Source organism: Oryza brachyantha, chromosome 9 (genome assembly GCF_000231095.2).
Source record: "Oryza brachyantha chromosome 9, ObraRS2, whole genome shotgun sequence".
Classification (NCBI taxonomy): domain Eukaryota; kingdom Viridiplantae; phylum Streptophyta; class Magnoliopsida; order Poales; family Poaceae; genus Oryza; species Oryza brachyantha.
This window is the reverse complement of record NC_023171.2, coordinates 9,946,861-9,971,404: the sequence shown is the minus strand read 5'-3', so window position 1 is coordinate 9,971,404 and position 24,544 is coordinate 9,946,861. Positions and strand designations below refer to the sequence as shown.

Genomic DNA, 24,544 nt, shown 5'->3' with positions numbered 1-24,544 from the left:
CGAGAACCACTTGGCAGAATGGTGATGAGGGGGGTGAAAAGGTTAGAATCCTTAAACCACAACGCAACTGAACCCAGGCCGTCTCTGTCACTGACTCTCCATGGCAATAATTCGGAGGACCACCCATGGCAAAGAGGCTTGGGAAAAATACACCAACTTGGCCAATTTGCTCCCTAGTTTTCGATTTGTTGTCAGAAGCAAAATCCTGAGATATAATCTGCCATGAAGCAGACTCGCCCTGGAGCCTGAATTCTGCCTTTGGCCATAAACATTTTGCTACTAGCTGAAAAGTACATCACTAAGCTCTGCAAAAGACGAAAAAGATATGCTAACAGCTACGAGTAAATGAAAGACTTCGTGGTTGCAGATCCCAATGCCAATATGATAAAGCAAAACCGGGAAGCGAATCCAGTGTGCAAATGATCTTATTGAAGCTTTTCTTTTTCAGGTCACAGTCCAGTAACCAATCAACTACTCCGGTATTAAATCTTCAGCATCAAAGTATATATAGCACCAGGAAAAGCCAAAATTAAGCTTATGCCAACCACCGACTCCTCAGAATATACATTCCTGGAATGAGACACAAATCATTCCCAGCAATCAGCTGGGTCAAGACAAATGAGCTCGCGCATCATTAGCACGTAAGCTTGATTCTGTCTAGATTTCTCTAGATTTGTGATGTCACACACTCAGGGCCTCTGGCCGGGTAGCTGTTGACATTCCAGAAAAGCAGAACTGCAGAGGAAAGCGAAAGCGAAGCACTTGCAAAGTTGCAATTGTAGATACGCAATACGAGCACAACCATATTAACTTAATAAGCACATTACAGCACACACATGGCCAAGGCAGTTATTGAATGAGTCCCCAACATACTTCAAATCATAGACACACCATACAGCAACATAGTATAAACATGTCATAAGAGTACAACTGATAGCAGCATATAATGTTCTAGCATTACTTTGGTTCCATCCCTCTACAAAACATAGCAGACATCACCAGCTCTCTTCATCTTGGCCATACACATTCAACCTGACAAGAAAACCATTCCATTTGCAGCATATGTAATCTGTACAGGAAATGTATCTACAAGAATCAAAATAGTAGGTAGTGTGGAGTGCCTTACATGGTTTGCTATTGACAGTCCACACTGACCAGAACCTTTGGCCTCCTCAATAAGCACCAGCTGCCAAGAGCAGCTCATCAAGGCTCCAGATACCCACGTTGCTTGCCCCATCTTGTGTGGCGTCATTTTGCAGAAGGCTGTCCATTGATTCATCTGAGCTGCTCTCGACGTAAGGTAGAGGCGTATATTTCATCCCAGGATCAAAGGTAGGCATGTTTTGTGTGAGATCCGGCATGCCATTTCCCTGAGGCACAGCTACACCATAGTTGTTCCTCATTTTCTTCGGCGCTCCACCAGTCAGGTAAGCAGGTTCACCATAGGCATTGGGAACAAAGACAGAAGTGTAGTCTGGAGTCAGGATATCATCATCCCAACCAAAGTCCGAAGAGCCAAATGAATTGCTGCTCTCATCAGAGAGCATGTTAATCTCGAATGTCTCAGTGGACACAAGAGGTTTGACTGGAGGCAGGATACCAACAGGCTCTTCTGGCTTTGCAGGAACCTTCTTGTCACTGAAGGAAAACATTGCAAACAAATCATTGTCTGCATTGTTTGGATGAATGAAAGCATCATCCACACAGGTCTTCAGAGGTGGAGTTAGTTTTTCCTGCTTGGCAGCATTTTGCTTCAGGGAAGGCTTCTGAGCAACTGATAGTTCATCAGGGAAGTTGACCTTGGCTTTCTTTCCACGGATCTTGCGGGCTTCAGCGTCATATGCTCTAGCTGCCTCCTCAGCAGTGTTGTATGTTCCAAGCCAAACACGGACACCCTTGCTTGGGTCTCGGATTTCAGCTGCCCATTTGCCCCAGGGACGCTGGCGGATCCCCCTGTACTGATTCTTTCTCTTGCGCTTTGCTGATCTAGCAGTAGGTCCATCATGTTGGACAAGCTTTGGAGTTAAAACACCATCTACATCAAAAGTTATTTGTTGGTACACATGTCAACAAGAAGATTTGGAATAGGGGCTTAAAAGAACTATCATATCTATAAACCATAAGTTATACAATACACTCGAGTTACACGAAGTTATACTAGAGGTTCACTATATGAAATCTTAAGCCCAAGAATATAGCAAAGCATGTCGTGTAAGCACTGTCAAAGTGTAAAACACAGAAATATTGAACACGAGTAACCTTTCAAAGCATGCCTGCAACAGACATGTATAACTGCGACATAATTGAAACCATGCAACAACTTATTTGCCCTATGATTAACAATAGATATTAATCTACCTATACTGTCTACCAGTAATCGTTTCCTCACCTTCGATGTTCTGTCCAGCAATGAGATCTAAGACATATAAAATTAAGCGCAGTTCCAATGGTATATTTCGATCAAGTTCAACTGAATAAATTAAAATTCCTTACATTCTTCAGTTGAAAATAAAAAGGACTTCCTTAAAGTCTTATTCTTCAAATAAACCACCAACAAAATTGAAATTAACAGCCTAAGTTTCTTCTGTTTAGAGCTAACCAAAAAGAGAGAGAGCTCTGACATGAATCTAACAATCTGTAAAGAGGTGATATAATAACTACAGAACCCGTCATACTATTAAAACTGACAACTAAGTATGATAAATCAAGAGTATAAGAAAAAAATAATATATGCCTCAAGCCCTCAAAGGGTAGTCCAAATCCCATGATAGATACTCTAAGGAGATGGTAGCACAGATGAAACTTTGCCGAGGAAAAAAGGTCATTAAGTTTGGCATAATTACATTACTTGATCAATTATTAGAAACAAAGTAAATCCGGTAACAAAAGTGCATAGAGAAACATAGGTTAATCCTAGAACATACAAAAACACTACAAGGCCAGATTTTCTCTAACCCAACTCTAATATTAGTGATTAAATCAGATGATGACACTGCGAAATCAAAAGGAGAAAAAATAGGTAAAACTCATCAGTTTATCTTTGTTAGTTCAATTCAGCCAAAAAAAGTAGATTCTAATACAAAGTTCCTAGCCACCAAACCTACTTATACTATACATCTCGTCATCTCCCCGTATTAGAAGAACAGATTTACTAGCAAGTTTACGTACACAGCCATAGTAGAACTAGCAAGCTAGATTAAAGAAAAAATATAATATATACTACACAGTGCCATCTCATGGATCGCATCAAGATCAAATCCATGGCTTGCAACCTGAACGGCTGAACCCCCATTTGGCAGCTACCCCATGAAACCCCAGTTCTCTCCCCAACGCCAGCAAAAAAAACGCAAGAAACGGCCCCCGAAAAAGGCCGCATCTTGCGCTCGTCTAACCATGAGAAGAAGGAGCAAAGGGGGGAAAAGGAGCTAGCTTTACGCGGTTCTCACCTGCAGTCGGGGGCGCAATCCCGGCCGCCGCCTTGGCGGCGCCGCCGAAGACGAACCTCGCCGGCGGCGGGACCTCCACGACCACGTCGTCGTCGTCGTCGTCGACCTCGCCGCCGCCGCCGTCCGCCTCGTCGTCGCTCAGGCCCTGCTCGAACTCGCGGAAGTCGGCCTCGAAGTCGTCCTCCACCCCGAAACCCCGCCCGGCCTTGGCCTTCCCCCGCATCCCCGGCCACAGCACGTCGGCCGTGACCCTCCTCCCCTGCTTCTTGGCCGCCGCCGCCGCGGCAGCCGCGGCCGCCGCCGACGGCGGGATGAACCCGGAGATGATGGCTCCGCCGCACATGGCTACCTACACTGACGGATCGGTAGAGAGAAAAAAAAAAAAGAAACGAGCAGTGAACTTTGCTCTTGCCGGCAAGCCGGGCTTTGCTTTGGCCGCTCACGCGGAGGGCGCGGTGGGAGAGAAGCCTGGGGTGGTGGCTGGTGGGCGCTACTTATAACCGCGCCGCTAGCTGCCGCTGACGCGCTACTCGACAGCGACGCCATTGGAGTGGTGGACGGAGGAGTGGAGGAGACGAGCTCTCGCGTCGCCTCGGTCCTTTTTTACCCCCCGCTAAAAAAATTAATCACATCGCTAAAACCAAGATTCCTCTGTAAAAACAAAAGGTAAATTTCTCGCTGCTGCTGCCGCTGCTTTTGGAGCGAACCGATCATGTGAGGAGGCTGGGGTGTGTGCACGACGAACTGCCTCGCCTCGCATTGCATTTGCACGTTTGTCATCACGGCATCCTTCTCCTTCTTGCTCTTTTTTTGGTTTCTTGTTTGCTTTTATATTTTGGTCTGTTTGGGAAACGTTTCTGCGAGAAGGAAAAGAAGGAATGCAAGATGTGTGAGCACTGCTGTTGCAAGCTCGCAAATCGATGGGCGGCACCGATTTTTGCTGCCCTGTTGCTGTTTTTGTTCTTTTTGGGTTCGAAGGTGGTTTGGAGTTTTGGAGAGAGGGAGCTCACTGAGGACAAAAAGGGCAAAAGGTGGTTTGGAGTTTGAGTGACGTCTTAATTTCTTTTTTGTTTTCTATGATTATTGAAGATCATACCACAATCAAAGTGGGAGCTTATAAAAAGTGTTAATAGGCCCATATGATCACTGATCTGATCGAGAAATTCTTTAAATTTTACATATCTATATTATAAGGCTAATCTCAATGGTAGTTTCATGGACAATAGTGTCATGTATACCTTTTTTATGATGTGACAAAGTATTAACGAAGAGAGAGATAAAATAAGTTTTATGGAGAGGAAAACTTCTATGCACTATTAACTAGACAGTTTATGTCTTACATATAACATAGAAAATAACAATAGATGAAACTATACACTGAGAGGAGAGTGTTTTATCATATTTTTAAACTTTTTAAGATAACATGTCACTCTAAGTAATCGTGTCCATAAAACTTACATTGAGCATGGCCTAAAGATAAGATAGATCGGAAACAAATATTCTAGGGCATAAAAATTATCATATTAATATTTAAAAAGAACAAAGTTGTCGATCATTTGGACATCGTAAGTCCAAACCATAATGATCTAGATAAATTATAATTATATGGAAAATAGACAATAAGAGTTATATACCAAATTCAACTTTTAAAAAAATATTTTATGTAAGAAATGAAGAAATTTGCTACAGAAATTGAAGCTAAAGTTGGTTTCTCGAATCCTATTCTAGTTTCAAAATGTTGCTCATCTACCAATAGAGAATTGGATGTGCCACAGCGCAGCACCAACCAAGTTTTGAGCCTTTAGATTTCACATTAATCAGAGAAAGAATACATAACATATGACAGAAATAGTTATTCATCTATATATCTATAAAAGGTAAAGTTGAATTTATTTTGAGACATGAAATTGACAGACAACGAATAAAAAGAGAAAAACTATGAATTTTTTTATTTTGAGGTGATATGAATAATTCTTTATTCGATGTTTGTCAATTTGATATCTCATCAATGAAGTCATATTTTCTCTTAAAATTAGTTTCAGAGTCATATATGTGAAGACAATTTTTAGAAGACTTTAACAACTTTTAAATAAAATTTTCCACGTTCCTACACGCTATGGTTTCATTATATATATTTCTTACAACATTGGTGGATAACTTACTTTACCCATCCTAAAATATCTTGGGTGCACTCATGCAAGTCACACTCACATCTCTTCTATTTTTCTCTTTTCTTTTAAAACATGCTCTCATCTTCTACTTGATATATATAAAACTCTCTCCAATGTATATTACAAGATGTTCTATATTTTTTCCAGATTTATCTCTATATATATTGTATCTAGATTTATTAGTATATATATAAATATATATATAAATCTAGATAAGATAAAAAAAATCTTACGATATAGAATGGATGAAATATAAAAAAGGCCAACATCCCTTTGTATAGTTGCTATCTATGTCACCCAACGTATTAATATTAGAAGCGGAGTTTACATTTCCGATACTACCAGATAAACACCTCTGACGAGCATTATCTCCAGTTTTCGTGAAACCATTGTAATTACAAAATAGATGGTATTTTGACAAATTTTATAAAAAAAATTAATGTTTTTGTTTTTGTTTATTAAAAAACAAATGATTTGTGTTATCGATTTGGTCCAAAAGGTTCAGAATATGTGAAAATCAAATTGGTTTTATAAACCAATATTTGTCGGTTTTGTAAACCCCGATCACGAGAAAGATTAACTGTTCGAGTTTCCATGTAGTGTTGATCTACCATTCAGAGAAAGTTCAATGGTAAAGTCAACTGGTGGTCCTAATTTATCTATAGTCAATCTAATAGTCAATTTATATAATAGTTATCTACAAAATATCAATACATGGTCTCTCACATATCATACACAAATTTTGTCTTGAGCCCATATATGACTACAAATTAATAACACACCTCTGTTCTCTCTCTCCTTCTATCCTTTTAAAATATACTTATATTATAGTCTGTTATTATAGCTGCTCGGAGAAGTTGAAAACAACCCCTCTTCAACTGTAGATCACATGCCCTGCCATGGTTTCTTTCTCGGGCGGTAAAAAAACGTGCACGTTTTTGCCATGTCCATTGGTAACCTCAACAAACATGAACAAACTCCCCAGCGGCACACAGACTGGACGTACGTACGTATCACACTAACCAAGGAGAAGGAGAGGATCATATGGCTACAGCAAGCCTAGCAGTGTCTGCACGAAACACATTTTTGCTGTTCTCGTGTCCAACTCTAGATTTTGCTCTTTCTAATTTGTTGGATTCATCCTTCTCCAAAAAAATTCCAAGTAGATGATCGAGCAAGCAGAGAAGGCCGGAAGCATGGATAAACTGTAAAGTTTAGTCTGATTGTTCTTTCTCCGGAAAGTTTTGTTTTCTTTGGGCCTGCTTAGTTCTAAAAAGTTTTTCTAAAAACATTATGTCAAATCTTGAATCTTGAACATTTAAATAGAGCATTAAACTAGAGAAAAAAAATAATTACACAGTTAGGAGCGTGAGACGAATCTTTTAAGCATAATTAGTCCATGATTAACCATAAATACTGCAGGAACCCGCATATATACTAATGACGGATTAATTATGCTCAAAAAGATTCGTATCCAGTTTCTGGACAAGTTATAAAATTCCTTTTTTTCATTCGTATTGAAAACCCAATTCAAGCTCCGCTCAAATGTCCAATATGATACTAAAAAATTTGACAGATCCTTTATGTGATAAGTCAATCGAATCGTGACTTACTTGTATATACATGCATATATGTTCATCTGCATTGCACGCCACATTTATGAAATCGACAAAAGCACGCTCCCTAAAGAGGCTCCTTCCTAAATTGTAGGCCGCGTCGTATTCAGAAACTGTATATAAATAAAAACATGTGGACAGATCTGACATGCTCCTGATTAGCTGTACTGTGCATTGTATAATACAGTCATACAGAGAGGAATTTGGACTCCATAGTTCAGTTATATTCTTTCTCAGCCTCAAATTAAGACCTGATATATATAATTTTTATGGCTTTGTAATAGCAAGTTTAATAGTATAGCCAACTACTGACTCCAATTCATCTATAGTTAATTTAATAGTCAATTTATACAATGGTTACTATACACATATCGTGTCTTGAAGTCCATACTGCAGCTGGCTATAAATCTATAGCTCACTGTTTTTCCCTCTCCTCTCTTATATTATTAAAATATATTTATAGATGGCTTATAGTCTGCTACTATACCGCTGTAAGCAAACTATGCAAGCTAGATCGATTGACTTTGATTAGTACAATTACAAAATATTCACGAGTACATACTCTGAACTCTGCATGGCTAGCTAGCTTTGGATTGGATTCAGTTGCAGATAGAGTTTATCTGTCTATCTCTACAATATAGAATAGTTCTTGCAAGATCATGGCAGATACTGCACATTATTGCACAAAAGTTTAGCCCATCCCTCTGTTGTGTTGGACATGACCCTTTCCTCATTATTTGCAGCTCCAAGGTCCAAATTAGCAGAGGTCGTCACTGTATTTTATACTTTTGTTTCTAACCAACTTGCTTTTTTTTATAGTTTTTTTGTGTGAAGGAAATGTCACCCCAACTGAACTGCACATCCGTGTCCGTATCTATGCGTCACCTTATTTGGCTTTGGCTTGGTTTGGCATTGCATGGCACTTGGGAGCACCACAGAAATCTGTACATTTTTTAAAAATTAATTATGTCATCAGACTTCATGATACATTGAATGGAACTAGATATTGAATTTGGACTACGCGTTACGGCCCCAACTTTTCGCTTTTTGTTTATAATTATAAGCAAAATTTAAAATTTTAACTTTAATTTTGGAATTAATTTTAGGGTTTTTATCCCATTTTATTTTTTATATTGGCTTTCATATTGCTAAAAACATGTGTATAAAAGTTTTTTCATAAATTATTGTTTTCTATTTACAAATATATTGTTTGGATTTCTTCCGTCGATAAGCCAAATGATCATCCCTTAGCGCAATGATCGCTTAAACAAGTGGTTAATTCCACACACTTTGCTTGACAAAGAGACCGAGTATGTGTGGACAACAAAACAGTGTCCATTATAGACGTCTCAAATGGAACTTTATTCTGTGAAAAAAATAATACTCTATGTCCTAAAATATAATATACCTTTAGATTTTTTAAAGGATTAAAAATACTAGTAAAATTAAACAAAGATGGATATGATTGGTTCAGATGAAGATGTAATGCGGAGAAATCAAATGAGAAATGCTATGTGAATATTTATGATTGGTTAAGATGAGAGAGTGCGCGTGAAATTAGCTATAATTTGAAACAAAATTTAAATGTTAAAGGTATAATATGATATGTTTTAAGACGCAGCGGTAATGGTGGTAGACGTAAGATAAACGTCAACACCTTATCTTTCTGCTTCTGCTTATAACCTTAAATTTAAATTTTCTATTTTAAATTTATAGTTGATTTTGAGGTTTTTCACTAAAATTTATTTTCTAACATTAGCTTTTAGGTAGCTAAGAATATACATATAAAAAAATTCACAATTATTTTTCATTACAAATATATCTTTTGACTTTTTCGTGAAACATCCAAACAATCATCTCTTAAGGGGCTGTTTTGTTCCTAAAAAATTTCACCAAAAATATCACATCGAATCTTTGGACACCTAAATAGAGTATTAAACATAAATAAAATAAAAAACTAATTGCACAGTTACGTGAAAAATCGTGAGACGAATCTTTTGAGCCTAATCAGTACGTGATTAGTCATAAGTGCTACAATAACCCATATGCGCTAATGACGGTTAATTAGGCTCAAAAGATTCGTCGCGGTTTACAGGCTAGCCGTGAAATTTATTTTTTCATTTGTGTCAAAAACCCCTTCCGACATCCGGTCAAATGTCTGATGTGACATGCAAAAAATTTCATTTCACCCACTAATAGGCCGCGTTTAGTTTGCAATTTTTTTTTCAAAAACATCACATCAAATCTTCGAACACATATTTGAAGTATTAACTGTAGTCTAATTACAAAACGAATTTTAGATTCCGACTGGAAACCGCGAGACAAAAATCTTTTGAGTCTAATTAACCCGTCATTAGCACATGTTGGTTGCTATAGCGCTTATGGCTAATCACGTTCTAATTAGGCTCAAAAGATTCGTCAAATGATTTCCGCCATAATTGTGTAATTAGTTTTAATATTTATATATATTTAATACTTCATTTAGATATTCAAAGATTTGATATGATTTTTTTGAAATTTGTTGGGAACTAAACAGACGCTAAACACCTGCGCAAATATACCCCCGGTCATGTCAAAAATTACGTCCCATCCCAACTGCTTTCTTCGCTGTAGAAAAATAAATTCAACTTACGAGAGATAGATATAAATGTGTTTAGATTCATAAAAAGAGAATCATTTTTTTCTACTCCATATCGGAGGGATTAGATTTTATACTTGGGAGACGCTGATACCAGGAGTTGGCAAAGTAGAGTGCAGGCCGCAGGCGATCGCCTTTCTTCTTTTTTTTTTCCCAAACCGTAGCTTAATCTATGAGCAGATAAGCGAAAACGATGAGACGAGATGAGATGAGACGGGACCCGACCCGACCCGAGCGACCCGTGAGCGTGAGGATCGAGGACGGACGCGCGGTTGTAGTGACGTTGAGCGAATCAAAGCAGCAGCTCATCCCGATCCAATGCATGGGCGTGCCGCGTGCCGCGCAGCGGGTGCCGGGGTGGTGGGGGCACACGCGGGGAGAGACGAGACGAGTGGAGAGGAGAGGAGATCCACCAAATTTTTATTATGGCCTTTTTTTGGTTCTTAAATTTTTTTCTAAAAATATCACATTAAAATTTTGGACACCTAAATAAAATATTAAATATAGATAAATCAAAAACTAATTACACGGTTACGGAAGAAATGTTGAGACAAATCTTTTGAGTCTAATTAGTCCATAATTAGCCATAAGTGCTACAGTAATCAACATGTGCTAATGACAGATTAATTAAGCTCAAAAGATTCGTGGCTAGCCGCGAAATTTATTTTTCATCCGTGTCAAAAACTCCTTTCGATATTCGGTCAAATATTTAACGTGACACTTCTCCCAAAATTTTTTTCAATATAAACACCCTGTAACCACGGCGGCCTGCTCAAGCGTGCGACCGACCGCGGCGGGGTCCCCTGGCTCTGATACCACGCTGCGTGCTGTCGCCTCGCCTGCGGCGGCGCGTACGGCGGCGACGCGCGGGGGTGTGGTGGGCTGGTGGCTGGCGTGTGGCGTTTCCGTTGCGGCGCCGCGGAGCTTGGATCATCGGAGGGAGGGAAGGAACCCCGCGGCGGCCGCTCTTTTCGGTGTGCGTACTTTGGGCGCGGGCTGTTTGCCGACTTGGACCGACGTTGCCGTGGCGTCACTCACACAGCGCGGTGACTGGTGATGATTGCCTGGTCGGCCCGCCGGATCCCACGCGCGCGCTCGGCACCACAACGCCTGCCTGGGCCGACGCCCGCCGGTCCATGATGGTATTGTTTGGGCTGGGGATCTCGGCCCGTCTGGGGTAGCTACGCTTTTGGGGGCACGCCTCGGTGGCCTAAGGTAGTACGTGTGTTATGTTCCGGGAATCCGAAAGTCTAACACACGTCCCAGAACTGTGGCCACGGTATGATATTACTCCCTCCACCGTAAAACTAGCACTACGTCTACCTTCGTCCGATAAATAATTCAGTTTCTGATTTCTGCGTCCATTGACAATCTATGTTATTTGAAAATTTTATATAAAAATTAAAAAAATTCAAGCATAAAGTATTGTTTATGTTTTATCATCTAATAAAATAAAAATATTAATCGCAATTTTTTCAAATAAGACAAAAAAGTCAAAGATTGTATCCAAAACTGAAAAATAAACTTATTTTGGAACGGAGAGAGTATACGACGCCTATCTCTCGACTTTCAAAGCCAGTTCATTCTACCTCAGCGTAATATTGTCTTGTGTCATGCATATTTAACATGTTCTTTATTCAATGTGGTGCAGGTATATTTAACGTCTTCTTCCTCCTTTGACTCGACTCAACGTAGGCTACGTATCAGCCTCCTCTACAACGACATGGCTCGCTTCCCTCCGTCGCTAAGTGGGAACTCATGTCGCTTCCCTCCGTGGACCATCAATGCTAGAAGGAGCGGTCAAGTAGCAGGGTTAATATATCTTCAGAAAGTTTGTTGGTTGTTGCTTCTCTTTTCTCTAGCTACCGGTCTACCACTAGAACATGTGTTTGGCCTTAGCCATTTTGCTAGGGCTCCTCACCTTACGCTCAGATGAGTGATTGATATGCCATAGCTTGATAGAGGAGGCACCGTCTAGCTAGACTCACGGGTAAACCTATAAATGACATCAACCATGTCTTCTCTCACATATCCTACTCAAACTTGATGGCACCATTGAAGGAGGCGGTGTGGGCAAGTAACATATATGGTCGGCGCCTCTAAATCTAACGAGTAGTTATATCGTTACTATTGCTGTCTCCTCCACATACCATAAATAAGTCGTCATTCCACCTCGTCAATCCCAAGTTACCATTTCATCCCCCAAGATTGTCTTCGCTGTGGTTGCCTTCTTTTTTCGTACATACGTGGCTCTCTCGAGCTAGTGTGGGGCTCATCGTCCGCCGCTACCTTTGCTCGGGAATATCCAGACATACTTGAAGTTGACGATGCTCACCGACCACCACGTTTTTTGTCACTGATGTTACCTCCTTTTCATTAGAATGGACGTGCAAACTTGAAGTTGCCAACGCTCACCGACCTTGTGCCCCCTTCTTACGAATATACACAAATGGAATCGAAATAAGAAAGGAGGGAGGAGTGAGATGGAGAATTTTATTATTTGTTCTTCTTGTCATGTGAGTGACACGTGGGTTTTATAAATTATTTTTATTCTTTTCGATCAAATGACTTATAAACATCATTTAAACATGTACCAAGGACATAAACGTTGGATGCGAAATTGCGAACGTTTGCTAGATAGGTTTAGGCACCGTTCGCAACTGACATAGGACAGTAAATTTTTCCTCTTTTTCCGTGCTCACGCTTCCCAAACTGCTAAATAGTGTATTTTTTGCAAAAATGTTTCATATAAAAGTTGTTTGAAAAATCAGATTAACCTATTTTCAAATTTACAAAACCTAATACTCAATTAATCACGTGCTAATGGCTTTCTCCGTTTTAGGTGCGCTGACTATGCTGTGTTGCTTAGTCACTTTCGAACGGTGCCTTAGCCCATATACATTAGGACGCAAAACAAACATTTTCCTTGTACGTTCCCGTGTGGTCTTCGGTCTGCAGAAAAGCTCCGTTTGGTTTGTCCGCCGGGCCTCGCTGGCGCCGGGATTTCTTTCCTCTCCTCCAAGCCAACGCGCCACCGCCCCTCGCCTCGCCCCCATTTATACCTCCGGCGAGCCTCCGACGCACGCATCCCGTACCGACGCGACGCCGCGAGCGAAATCCAGAGAATCCCGGGGCACCCGCAGGCGAGGAGGGAGGACGATTCGAGGCGAACTCCCATGTCGGCGGTGGAGCAGCGGCTGCAGGCGCTGCGGCAGAAGCTGGGGAGGAAGCAGCACTTCGAGGAGGCCGTCGCCGACCTCACCGCCACGGTGCGCGACCACTACGCCGGCGCCTCCCCCGCCCTCCGCGATCTGGTAAAGGCGCGCGACCTCACCTCGCGTTTCCGATTTCTTCTCGTTGCGGGGCGTGGCCTGGCCTGGGTTAGGTCTTCGGCTGCCGTGGGGATGGAAAAGTCGCCGCTTTGGTATGAGTCTCGATGAGTAGGAGCCTAGGGGGATCGAAAGTTCGGCTGGTGCGGTAACGGATTTGTCTCGACTAGAATTCTTGTTCTGATGCATTGGCACAAGAAATCCTTAGTTAGCATCTAAAATTATATCCGCTTGGATCTTTATTTTTCGAGGAACCCGTACCTAAAACAACCCATCTGCTTGCAAAAAGAAGGTTTATTCCCCCAAGAAACCTGACCATGTAAATTTTAAAACAAGAGGTTAAACGTTCAAATAAATACCAACCAAAATGAAGTGTAATCAGTATATACACATCAAGATTTACATATTCTCTAACCCAGCATGGAGGATGGTTAAATTCGAAGCTGTGTAATACTCTTTTTGTGGGACTAAGCAATGTAAAATAAATCATCTGCCGTAATAGTGGTTTAATATGATTTACCCTATTGCCTGTTGTATACAACCAACTAATGATCTTTGTAGATGTGCATTAATAACAGCCCGGATTGCAGGAAGCAAGAAACCAAAGGGGTCATCTTTTCGCTTATTGAAGCAAAAAACCAAACGTCATATTTACAAATGGAAAATAATTTATGAATAAAGCTTTTATATATGCGTTCTTAGGATCTAAAAGTCAAGGCTGAAAAATAAACTACTATGAAAAGCCTTAAAATCAACTCCAAATTTAAGATCAAAAATTCTAATTTTGGCTTATAAGCATAAGCAAAAGTGAAAAGATGGAGACGAAAATGTTGATCACCACAAAAATATCATCACTATTTATATTTGTAAAAAGAAGTAGCGATGGGTGACATTGAAGTGGTTGCCGTGGCTTCATGCACGCTAGATTGAGCAGATGAAAAATGATAATCATGGATAAACATTTGCTAGGAGAATATTAATATTCCTTTTGTTTCAGTATCTACTGAACTAATCATGTTAATGTAAATACTTGTGGTGCCTTTTTTGTTAAAGGTTGTTGTCACGGATTCCATTTTGTTGTACACAGCAATGTAACCAGTTGTTTGGATTAGCATGCTTTTCCATACTCTGCTTTTATTATCTCTGTTATATATCAGATTCATTTAGCATATTTTTTTCTCGTTGGCAGATGTATTCTACAGTTTGTCGTGTGGCAACTGTCCTTCAGACTAGATATACAGCGCCTGGATTCTGGCGTGCTGGTCTGAACCTCTTCATAGGTACAGAGAAGCTGGTAACTAATCCTTCAGAAAAGGAGCAACTGAAGACTTTCATTCTGAGGGCCCGGGAGCATCTTGATGAGAAAGAGAATGAGGAATCCATGCCAAACAACGGGGAAACAGGTATTAATAATTGAAGTTTTTTAGATAAATAATTGAAGAAGTCAATTTGACATTAATATACACATCGATATACGAATAATTCAAATGACAATAATTCAATGATTTTTCTGGAGGCAACCTGTGATGCATGCAATTAAATTGGATGGTAGTTATTGGGTATTTCTTACTGAAATTGATTCACATAGGAGATGTCTAAGTACATATATTGTTTACAGTGTATTTTGGTGAATAGCATTTCTTCCAGAAAGTATTTACCCTTATGAATGTCTATTTCGCTAAAAAGATGTGAACCTTTTCTTTTCCAGACAATAGATTCCTTTTTGAAGGACACCTTACAGTGGGACCTGAACCTCCACCTCCTGCCTGGCTTGTTGCCCAGAATTTAGCACGGGAATTTAACATTTTAGCTGAATCTTCTGGAGATCAAGGTGGGAACAACAATGGAGTTCAGTCAAGGGATGAGGAGATGGCACCTGCTATAATGAATTTCTTAAACACTATGACAATGGATGGGGATCTAGAAACTGCCTTGGAAGAATCTCTGCAGGTAGGCAAATACACTTCATGAAAGAAAAAATTATTTGGTACTTATTTTTGCAGCCCCGGACGACTATGTTAGTTTCTTATTGCACTTTTGCACTCTGCAAACTAGTATCCAGGTTAAGTATATAACTATAGGCTTTTGGCCCATCTTAGGTGATATAGGGAAACAAGCATGTTTGATCAATTTGTTGAATGTCTTGACTAGTGGTTTGTAAAATGATTTTTCCATTTACCCTTGAGCTTAGTCTGCCATAATTTCATGTGCTGATGAAGTTACTAAAATGTGGAGTTCATCATGCTTTGATGTATGTGGAATTTTGTCTTGTTATTAGGATAATGCAATTATCTAGTACTTAGTTTAGACCCACATTCTCAAATTTATATAACATGTAGTTTGCTATAGGAGGAAATACATGCTTATGCAGCTCAGTGCCTCAGTTTATGATCACCTAGCTTAGTGCCACTCTCGTTATCTTGAAAAAAGCTTTACTGCTGCCGCAAATATTTGAAAAAGGAAAGCGTGCTGCGTATTTATTTGTCAGTTAGACCAAAAAGGTTGTGATGTTTGCAACTTTTTAATGATGATGGATCTTAAATTGGAGCTACTATTTTCCAGAATGTGATGGTGAATCCTAAGGTACCCCCAGCTTCAAAGGAAGTCGTTGCAAATCTACCTGTTGTAACTGTCACTGAAGAAATCATTGCTAGATTGGGCAGCGAGACTCAGTGTGCTGTTTGCCGGGAGAACTTGGCCGTGGGCGATAAGATGCAGGAGCTACCGTGCAAGCATCTTTTCCACCCTCCGTGCCTCAAGCCATGGCTGGTAATGTCCTCATAATAGAAGTAGCATCAGTCAGTGGATCATTACAACTCTGTGTAGCTGAACATTAACCCCATCATGTTCTCATGCAGGACGAGAACAACTCATGCCCGATCTGCCGGCACGAGCTGAGGACTGACGATCATGTTTACGAGAGCCGGAAAGAGCGGGAGCGAGAGGAGGAGGAAGACAGGAAGGGCGCGGCGAATGCTGTCAGGGGTGGGGAGTTCATGTATGTCTGAACATCTGAATTCAGAGCCGAATGTGATCTGATCTCGCTGTCATGGTTTCCTGTAATTCCTAGTGCAGTGTGAGTTAAAAATTCATGTAACAACAACATTTGCTTGGCCGTACAGTCAATTGAATGATACTACCATACAACCAGCTTGTTACACGCAGGGTTTGCAGTTTGCAATATCGTGCGGTTATCTCACGGTTATCACGACCCTCAGTTTTTGAAACCCTTGTGTTTTTCACGGTCACCACTCGATTATAAGGATGCACATGTGTCGACCCGTGAGTAGCGTAGGGTTAGCTCTAGTTTAACAAAATGTATTAGATTTTATTATAAAATAAAATTTAGTTCATTTATTTGAACTCGATCATATAATACCCACAGATCCATCCATCGCAATCCCTACACGATTATCATGGCGATTATGATACCACATGACGATGGAATCTGGTAGTGAATCGGTAGAAGAAATTCTTGGCTACAGCATTGTTGATGGCTGATGTGCGTGTGATCGAGTACTCGGTTGATGCTTTGTTTCTACATTCGATTCGTGGCATCGAGCATGCAAGTCCCCTCCAACATCTCTTGGCGGCGGTCATGCATTCCTGCCATGAAGATGCGACGACAATCCGGCGGTGCCCCCGCCGGCGAGTTGAGGTATGAGATTTATCATTGCACATAGTGGCGTACGAGGTTAGATAGGTCTGAAATCTTCTCCATTAATCTTTATCATAAATGTTTAAGAGGTCTTAACAAGAGCTCTTATGGTTTTAAGAGGGTAGTGTGGGTTTGAACCTTCACCGCTCCATGCTAGATTCATCCCTGATTATACATTTACGCTAAGTGTCTAAGTGTATGTTTTTTCACACCATATTATTTCTCATCTTTTGCGATCATGGTCTCCGAATTCCGAATTAACAAACGATATATATTTATATTTATAGAACTTTTTATATAGAAATTAATCATATTATATTTCTAAAGTAGACTCTTAACTTTATAATAGTTAGTTTTACCATTTATACCATAAAATAGCTAAAAGATAGATAATCTTTTATTTTCCATACAACAAAATATCGCCACTTATAAAGATTTATCAAGCACGAACTGTATAACAATGCTACTACTACCGTAGCCTAGCCGTACAAGCAGTAGTTAAAAATTTCCGATTCCACGTGCTGATGCCTGGTGGGGCCCACACCGCCTATCAACTCTGCCTGACGGGTGGGACCCACCAGCAAGAGAGCCGTCACGCGCAGCTCCCATCGCTTGCGACTTGCAACACGCCGAGACGGATCAAACGGGCCCTTCTGCGGCTCTCTGCCTTTGCCTCCACGAACTACACAAGGCAGGGTCAAGCACCCAACCAAACCAAACCCCAAAAATCTAACCAAAGATCACACATGCTCCTGCACGCTCCAGATTGCAGCCCAGCCACCCAAGCAAACGTGTCCAATCCCTACGCTGCATCACACCTGCATCATATCATACTGCAGATAATATACAGCATACTACTACCCCTCTGACCAAAAGAAAAAAGACCAATCCGATCGGCCAACAAAAAGAAATCCCCAATCCCTTCATTTCCAGCGAAATCTAATAGCCTAATCATCTAAAATTTGCCCCCGAGCGTAGCAGCAGTAGTAATGAGGAAAAGAAAACGAAAAGCGCCAAGAAAACAACGCACCAACCCATCCATCCATCCACAGAAGCAGCAGCGAGCAGCATCGGTTCAAGATAGATAGATGTGAGAGGAGGAGGAGGGGGAAGGAGGAGGAGGCAAAATCCGAGGAAAAGTCTCGAGCCCCCACTGCTGCTGCTGCTGCTTGGCCGAGGGGAGGAGAGGGGGGAACACAAAAAAATAAATCATAATCTCTCCCCGGTCGCATCGAGGTTTCGGGTCTCTCTTGCAGCCGTCAAAATCCAATCTTGGCGCATCCATTCCATCCCCCCGAACAGTTCCTGCGCCTGCGCTCTGGTAATAATTGTCAGCTGCTACTGCTGCTGGTTTGGGTTTGGTGGTTGGTTGGTTGGTGCTCTGATTGGTAATCGGGGCGTTTAGTTTCTGGGATTAGTCTCGGATTTGTGGAGGATTCTTGGATTCATTCGTGCCAAAGATTTGTTTTTTTTTTGTTGTTTTGGTTTTGGGCGTGGGTTGCTGCTCGGCTCGATCGGGATGGATGCGGGGTGGGTTGGGCTCGCGTCCAATTCGCCGCCACCACCACCACCACCACAAGTACGCTTCTTTTTTATTGTTTCCGGAGTGGGATTTGCCTTTGCGTTGTAGAGCTATTTCGGCAATCGCTAGGGCTCCGTGTTCTCGCCCCACTTTACTCTTCTTTTTTCCCCTTTGCCCCTCAAATCGAATCCTCCCTTGACTCCCCTCCTCCCCGGCGCCGTCGGAGCGATCTGGGAGCCGTCGATTCCGGCCGCGCAGCCTCCGATTCGGCCTCAAAATCGCGTCTTGGTATGTCTGGCCGCGTCGATTTGCTGCTCCTTGCCTCGGATTTGGTTGGGTTTGTTAGTTTTGTGTGACCTGTTTGCGTTTGATGTTGCAGGAGGGTTCCATGAGGGTGTGAGGGTGAACTGTTCTGGTGGTGGTGTTGGCCTGTTGTTTTGCTCCGGCCATGTCGCAAATCCAGAGCTTCTCGCGGCAGAACTGCGTGCTCCTCGCGGTGCTGTGCGGGAAGCACGCCGAGAAGCGTCCCCAGGCGAGGCCGGGGCAGGGACCGGAGGCGAAGCGGCTGCGGCCGTCGTACCCGTTCCCTGAGCTCAGCTCGTCGGGGAGATTGGAGGTCAGCTGGCATTCTCGGTTGGTGTTGGGGAGGGATTCGTTTGCTGTGAGCTGAAAGAGGGAGCTTTTGAGTGCAGGTGCACACGCTGTTCAATCCAACACCTGAGCAGTTCCTGGAGGCGCAGCGCATGGTGCAGCCCAACTTCTTGTACATCCAGGGGCAACAGCTTGAGGATGAGAAGGAGATAGGCTCGCTCGTCTGGGGGGACAACGACGTATCTGATCCGCAGGCGTTTAGTTGTCTCATCAGTCCACCATTCCCCACCATAGTAAGCGCGAACCCTTTATCATGCGTATGCAATGTTTTTACTGTTTAGTTGAAATAACAGTAGAGCACCTTTTCCTTTGTCTATGGAGTATTTGCTGTTAATGGAATACAAAAGAAGGCAACACATTTGCATCATTTCCTGTTTCATGATGGTCTCTGAGATTTTTTGGGCACAGCATTGTAGCGCCATACCATGATATTTGAGAATTTGGAAGCTTCCTCTGCCCGGGTGTGCTAACCCCTCTTGATGGATGCCAACACAGGTTTATCTGGAGGTTCCAATTGGTGAAAAACTTGCTCAAGCAGTTCATTCAAAGGTAAAACTCTTTCATATTCTTTTTCAAAATTTCATCTTGTTAGGCAACCAACACCTTGTTATGTCTTCTTGAGAGTGTAGTTCGTTCAGAAGTACCACACCTTGACCTTTTTAGTTTGTGTCATTTTGATCGTATTTTAGCCCTATAATATAGTAGTATAGGTCGCTAGCAGTTCTTTTTAACACAAATGTCTGGACTATGTAGGATGAAATCTTTGCTCAATAGATTCTTTTATGTATAAACAAGTACCATCCATAATTTACTTATATCACTTCAATGTTGAACAACCAAGTATAATTCTACACATGATACTATTTGGGATTCAGCAGCTGTGATATTGTTTAATTTCAGGGGATTCCATACGTGATATACTGGAGAAATTCATTTTCATCCTATGCAGCATCCCATTTTCGCCATGCATTAATGTCAGTAGTTCAAAGGTACCAGCATCCCTTTCCCCCACTATCATCATTGTATGGCAATAACAACTAATAATCTTCTTATAAATGTAGTTCGGTGAGCCATACTTGGGATGCTTTTCAGCTTGCTCATGCATCCTTTCGATTATACTGTGTAAGAAACAATCATGTACAAAGTGTTAAGCTCGGGCCTCGTCTATTAGGGGATGCTCCAAAGATAAATATAACCCCTCCTGAGAATGAAATGGTTGATGAGGAAGGTTCTTCAGAAGTGTTTCCGGCTATAAAAATTTATGATGATGACATCAACATGAAATTTCTTCTCTGTGGAGTTCCAAGCACACTGGTAAGCTTGGTATTTTATTTCCAAATTTTCTTGTACCTTACTCCCTTTCTTCTATGAATTGGTATAATGCTGTTGTTTACCTCTTCTTTTCTGCAGGATCCTTGTTTATTGGGTTCATTGGAAGATGGCTTGAATGCACTTCTGAATATTGAAGTATGGAATAAAGCATTGTAGTTCTACACTATATTGATTCTTTTTATTTATAGACTATGAAGTAAACTTTACACCATTGCCTGAAGAAAAAGACACTATAAAGATTCTATGAGCAGCTTTTGGTCTAGATGCATTAATTCACAGTTTAAGAAATTTGGATCACAATTTGTTAGATATATTGAAGCTGTTCTACTTTCTCAACAGTACAGCATTTTGTTTTGTTATTCAATATTTAGGAAGGGGCTATATTGATACCCTACTTGGTGCCACCAAGTATCGAACTACCTTTTACATATGCTGGTTATTAAAGAAAAAACCCCTAAGTTAGCAGTCCATCCTTTTCTTTTGTTATTTCTTGGTCAAAGGATGCAAACACTTAAGCTAACATAGTAAACCTTGATGCAGGATTCATCATGATTTGTTTAGTTACTATTCACCAAGCTTTTATACAAGTTTTCTTCTGTTCTTATACTGTTTGTGTAACTTAGTGCTCTATCTGATGGTTGATCTTGTCGGCAGATTCGTGGGTGCAAACTTCAGAATCGGATCAGGTAATTGGATTGCTGTTTGTTCTAGTGGATTACTTACCATGTACCTTTCTGTAGCATACTACCATGTCCGTGACTCCTTTAGTTGTCTGCTATCTGTCATGTTTGATTTTCATGCATAATGCTGTCAAAGCGTCTTCTAGGGGTAGAAAAATGTTTCAGGACTAACAAAGAGTAGCTTATATACAATTTGCCTTATGAATGTATTCAGTTTTGATCTTTCATCATATTGAAAAAAAATCCACTTAATCAATTGTTTTCTCTTCTGCTGGACTGCTGCTGAGTATAATTGATAAGGCTCCCTTTCATATGTGGCAGTGCTTCTCCGCCACCACTACATGCTGCATCCTTACCACGTGGAATGGTTACGATGCGTTGTGATATCACTACTTGCAGTTCTTCTCATGTGTCACTTCTTGTTTCTGGTAGTGCACAAACTTGTTTTGATGACCAGGTATGGGTTTCTGCAAACCTGAATGTATAATTCCTAATCTTACATGCGCAAAATTATATGATGCTTTCCTGTCTGTGTAGATGTTGGAAAGCCACATCAAAGATGAGATCATCGAGAAGAGCCAACTAGTCCGTGCTCTCCCAAATAATGATGATAAGTTAGCATCAAGTGTGCCTTTGACTTCAATGTCAACAGCTTGTGGGGCTTCTACCTTTGAAGTATGGATGACCCTTCCTAAGTGGGCAGCACAGGTTGGTTGACTACATTGAACGCAAAAGATATTCAGTGATTATGTGTCCAGGGTGTGCTAATGATTTTGTATTCATTACTTGGGTCCTTTTTATCTTTTTTTTACTGGAATTTTATATTAGTGTGTAGTTGTAAAAGGTTCTTGTTATGCTTTTATTGTTAATCTCCAAGAATAAGGACTAGCTATAAATTCAACAAACGTCTTCAAGCTTATTATCTAGTCCTCACATGTAAAACAATATTTGTTAACAATATCATGTTTTTTTTTTCCTGAATAATTAGGTTCTGAAGCATTTAGCACCAGAAATCTCATACAGGAGCTTAGTTGCAGTTGGAATTGGTTGTATAAATGGAACACCTGTTGCTTCATTCGATAGGCGAGATGCAGATCGCCTTCTTTTCTTTTGTACAAATCAACACAAAGATTTGGCTATTGAAAATGGTCCGTACTTTCATCTGCCAAGATGGTCGGCATCTCTTACCAAGGAAAGAGTGAAGATGGGTCTGGAATCGAAACCAAATTTGTCAGGTGTGAATGGAATTCCTGAGGACAAGAAACATCTGATGGAAGGACCATCGTCATCCTCCAAAGCAAAACTGAAGCCTGCAACTATGAAACCTATTCCCCACTCTAGAAAGCAACAAATGCATCCTTTTATGGGTTTTGCTGAAGCTACTGTTCATGAACCTAGTCAGGCTAAGCCAAACTTGCCAGTTGCTCCTCCAGTGAAGCATAATTCAGTACCTGCTGCTCCAACAACACATAGAAAATCGGTGTCAGGTCCATCTCATGCTCAGTCAATCATTCAACTGAATCCACTGCCACTAAAGAAACATGGATGTGATCGGTTGCCTATCCAGATGTGCTCTGAGGTATGCTTCTTGGACCTTACATGAGGATGAAGTGCTTCTATGCAATTACTGATAAAATGTACGATAAATAAATTATATGATAATTAGGAAGTCTTTTATCCCTTCATGTAATCCATTCTTCAACTTAGGCCCCGGTCGGCAACAAGGGTGGTAAGTTAACTTATTTGCACAGAAAACGTAATAATAGATTAGTACATGATTAACTAATTATTAATTATTAAAAAATATAAATAGATTAATATGATTTTTTGAAATAACTTTTCTATAGTAATTTTTTGCAAAAAATACACCGTTTAGCAGTTTGGGAAGCGTGCACATGGAAAACGAGGGAGGTAAGTTAACTAATGGGCGGGGGCGAACACGGCCTTAGATTGAAAAAAAAAAACAATACCCCTTAGAGCCCTTTGGGTACCAAGATTTCTGACGTCTTAGCCTCCTAGTTTTAAATTCTTGAATCAAAACAATTAAGAATCAATTCAAATTAATAAAAGAATAAGGAAACACTATCTCATTCCTATTTGTAGCGGTTTGGTCCGCTACTGCTAAAACAAACCTCAGTTCGAGGAAAGAATAGTGGGTTCTCAAATCCAGTATCACCGAGCCCTGTTATTCTCTTGCCCCAACTTATGCTGGTACTAATGCATTTTTCACCTTTTGTTAGGAGGACTTCTTGAAGGATGTAATGCAGTTCTTAATTCAGAGGGGTCATAATCGACTCGTACCTCATGGAGGACTAGCTGAATTTCCTGAGGCCATCCTTAATGCGAAGCGCCTTGACCTATATAACTTGTACAAAGAGGTAATGCTGAACATATTCTGGTTGATGCAGAGCTAGGATATTGGAAAAATGATATTTCTTTCGCTTGTTTTGTGATGGAAGTGTTTGTTTTTTCCAGGTGGTATCCAGGGGTGGCTTTTATGTAGGCAACGGTATAAACTGGAAGGGCCAAGTCTTCTCAAAGATGCGTAACCATACTGTGACAAATAGAATGACAGTATGTATCCATTATTTACTTCCTTGCAGATAGTATCTTATTGGTTAACCTGGGTTGCAGTTAGCATGCTACGGTTTCTTTGTTGTGCCATCTTAGTACCCTATGTCCTTATGGCATTTTGTTCATACTTTCACGTATTGACTATTTTGATGGAGTATTCAGCTTTACGTATTTGTCCTAAAATATGTAGGGTGTTGGAAACACACTGAAAAGACATTATGAAACATACTTACTGGAATATGAGCTAGCTCATGACGATGTAGACGGGGAATGCTGTTTACTTTGCCACAGGTTTGAGGACATACCTTTCTATACCTCCTTTGGTTCCCTAATTTGCGATGATGGTCTATTGCAATCAAATCTAACATCATCTCTTGTGCAATTCCAGTAGCGCTCCTGGAGATTGGGTGAACTGTGGTTTATGTGGTGAGTGGGCACATTTTGGTTGCGACAGACGGCAAGGCCTTGGCACTTTTAAGGTAAGAAGAGATAGAAAAAAAAAAGAAACTTCGATTCAACTATTTTCTGTTGGTCATAGCTTGATCTTATGAGTCACCTTCTCTACAGGATTATGCAAAGACAGATGGGTTGGAATACATCTGCCCTCACTGTAGTCTAGCAAACTATAAGAAGAAGCCTCCTCCTCCCCAAAAGGTAGCTAATGGCTTTGCGAATACAGTGTCTGTATCACGAAATGTTTAATTTTCCTTTGTTTTTTTTTGCCCTGTGTTTCGGGGGAGAAGAGCAGTAGAGTAGAGAATAGGCAGGCTGCTGATAGAGAGGAAGGTGTGTAGTGTTGATCTGTATTATCCTATTATATTTTGGGTTCAGCTTAGGAGCTTAAGTTTTATATAGAATGTAACAACTGACAACACAGATAAGCTACTACGGTAGCTGGTCAAATTAAGTTGAGAGCCTGTTGATATA

At 40.9% G+C, this 24,544-nt stretch overlaps 3 protein-coding genes across 3 annotated transcripts; 2 read left to right on the top strand and 1 right to left on the bottom strand.

Annotated features, from left to right (window-relative positions):
• Window positions 1-776: 776 nt before the first annotated feature.
• LOC102722700 (ethylene-responsive transcription factor 1-like) lies at window positions 777-3,904 on the bottom strand. The gene is made up of 3 exons (XM_006660590.3): window positions 3,447-3,904; window positions 1,127-2,035; window positions 777-1,032 (listed from the first exon to the last, which is right to left on the bottom strand). The coding sequence occupies exons 1-2, from the start codon at window positions 3,787-3,789 to the stop codon at window positions 1,173-1,175; spliced, it is 1,206 nt and encodes a 401-aa protein (XP_006660653.2). The 5' UTR covers window positions 3,790-3,904; the 3' UTR covers window positions 777-1,032; window positions 1,127-1,172.
• Window positions 3,905-12,823: 8,919 nt separating this feature from the next.
• On the top strand, window positions 12,824-16,360 carry LOC102722420 (E3 ubiquitin-protein ligase AIP2). The gene is made up of 5 exons (XM_006660589.3): window positions 12,824-13,185; window positions 14,390-14,603; window positions 14,909-15,150; window positions 15,763-15,969; window positions 16,059-16,360. The coding sequence occupies exons 1-5, from the start codon at window positions 13,048-13,050 to the stop codon at window positions 16,206-16,208; spliced, it is 951 nt and encodes a 316-aa protein (XP_006660652.1). The 5' UTR covers window positions 12,824-13,047; the 3' UTR covers window positions 16,209-16,360.
• Window positions 16,361-17,555: 1,195 nt separating this feature from the next.
• Window positions 17,556-24,544, top strand: LOC102718389 (AT-rich interactive domain-containing protein 4). Its single transcript, XM_006661204.3, has 16 exons — window positions 17,556-18,668; window positions 18,760-18,996; window positions 19,073-19,264; window positions 19,527-19,580; window positions 19,932-20,020; window positions 20,093-20,345; window positions 20,442-20,498; window positions 21,018-21,049; window positions 21,365-21,500; window positions 21,581-21,751; window positions 22,032-22,622; window positions 23,284-23,421; window positions 23,519-23,617; window positions 23,808-23,908; window positions 24,006-24,096; window positions 24,185-24,544. Exons 2-16 carry the CDS (start codon window positions 18,829-18,831, stop codon window positions 24,317-24,319), a joined length of 2,307 nt encoding a protein of 768 aa, XP_006661267.1. The 5' UTR covers window positions 17,556-18,668; window positions 18,760-18,828; the 3' UTR covers window positions 24,320-24,544.

Excerpts from the sequence above, each read along its gene's own strand:
- LOC102718389 (XM_006661204.3), top strand. The coding sequence starts at position 18,829 with ATGTCGCAAATCCAGAGCTTCTCGCGGCAGAACTGCGTGCTCCTCGCG. Across the intron at positions 19,265-19,526 it reads GTCCACCATTCCCCACCATA|GTTTATCTGGAGGTTCCAAT; the intron begins GTAAGCGCGAAC and ends ATGCCAACACAG. Across the intron at positions 21,752-22,031 it reads TTCCTAAGTGGGCAGCACAG|GTTCTGAAGCATTTAGCACC; the intron begins GTTGGTTGACTA and ends CTGAATAATTAG.
- LOC102722420 (XM_006660589.3), top strand. The coding sequence starts at position 13,048 with ATGTCGGCGGTGGAGCAGCGGCTGCAGGCGCTGCGGCAGAAGCTGGGG. Across the intron at positions 13,186-14,389 it reads CCCCCGCCCTCCGCGATCTG|ATGTATTCTACAGTTTGTCG; the intron begins GTAAAGGCGCGC and ends TCTCGTTGGCAG. Across the intron at positions 15,151-15,762 it reads CCTTGGAAGAATCTCTGCAG|AATGTGATGGTGAATCCTAA; the intron begins GTAGGCAAATAC and ends ACTATTTTCCAG.
- LOC102722700 (XM_006660590.3), bottom strand. The coding sequence starts at position 3,789 with ATGTGCGGCGGAGCCATCATCTCCGGGTTCATCCCGCCGTCGGCGGCG. Across the intron at positions 2,036-3,446 it reads GATTGCGCCCCCGACTGCAG|ATGGTGTTTTAACTCCAAAG; the intron begins GTGAGAACCGCG and ends CTTTTGATGTAG.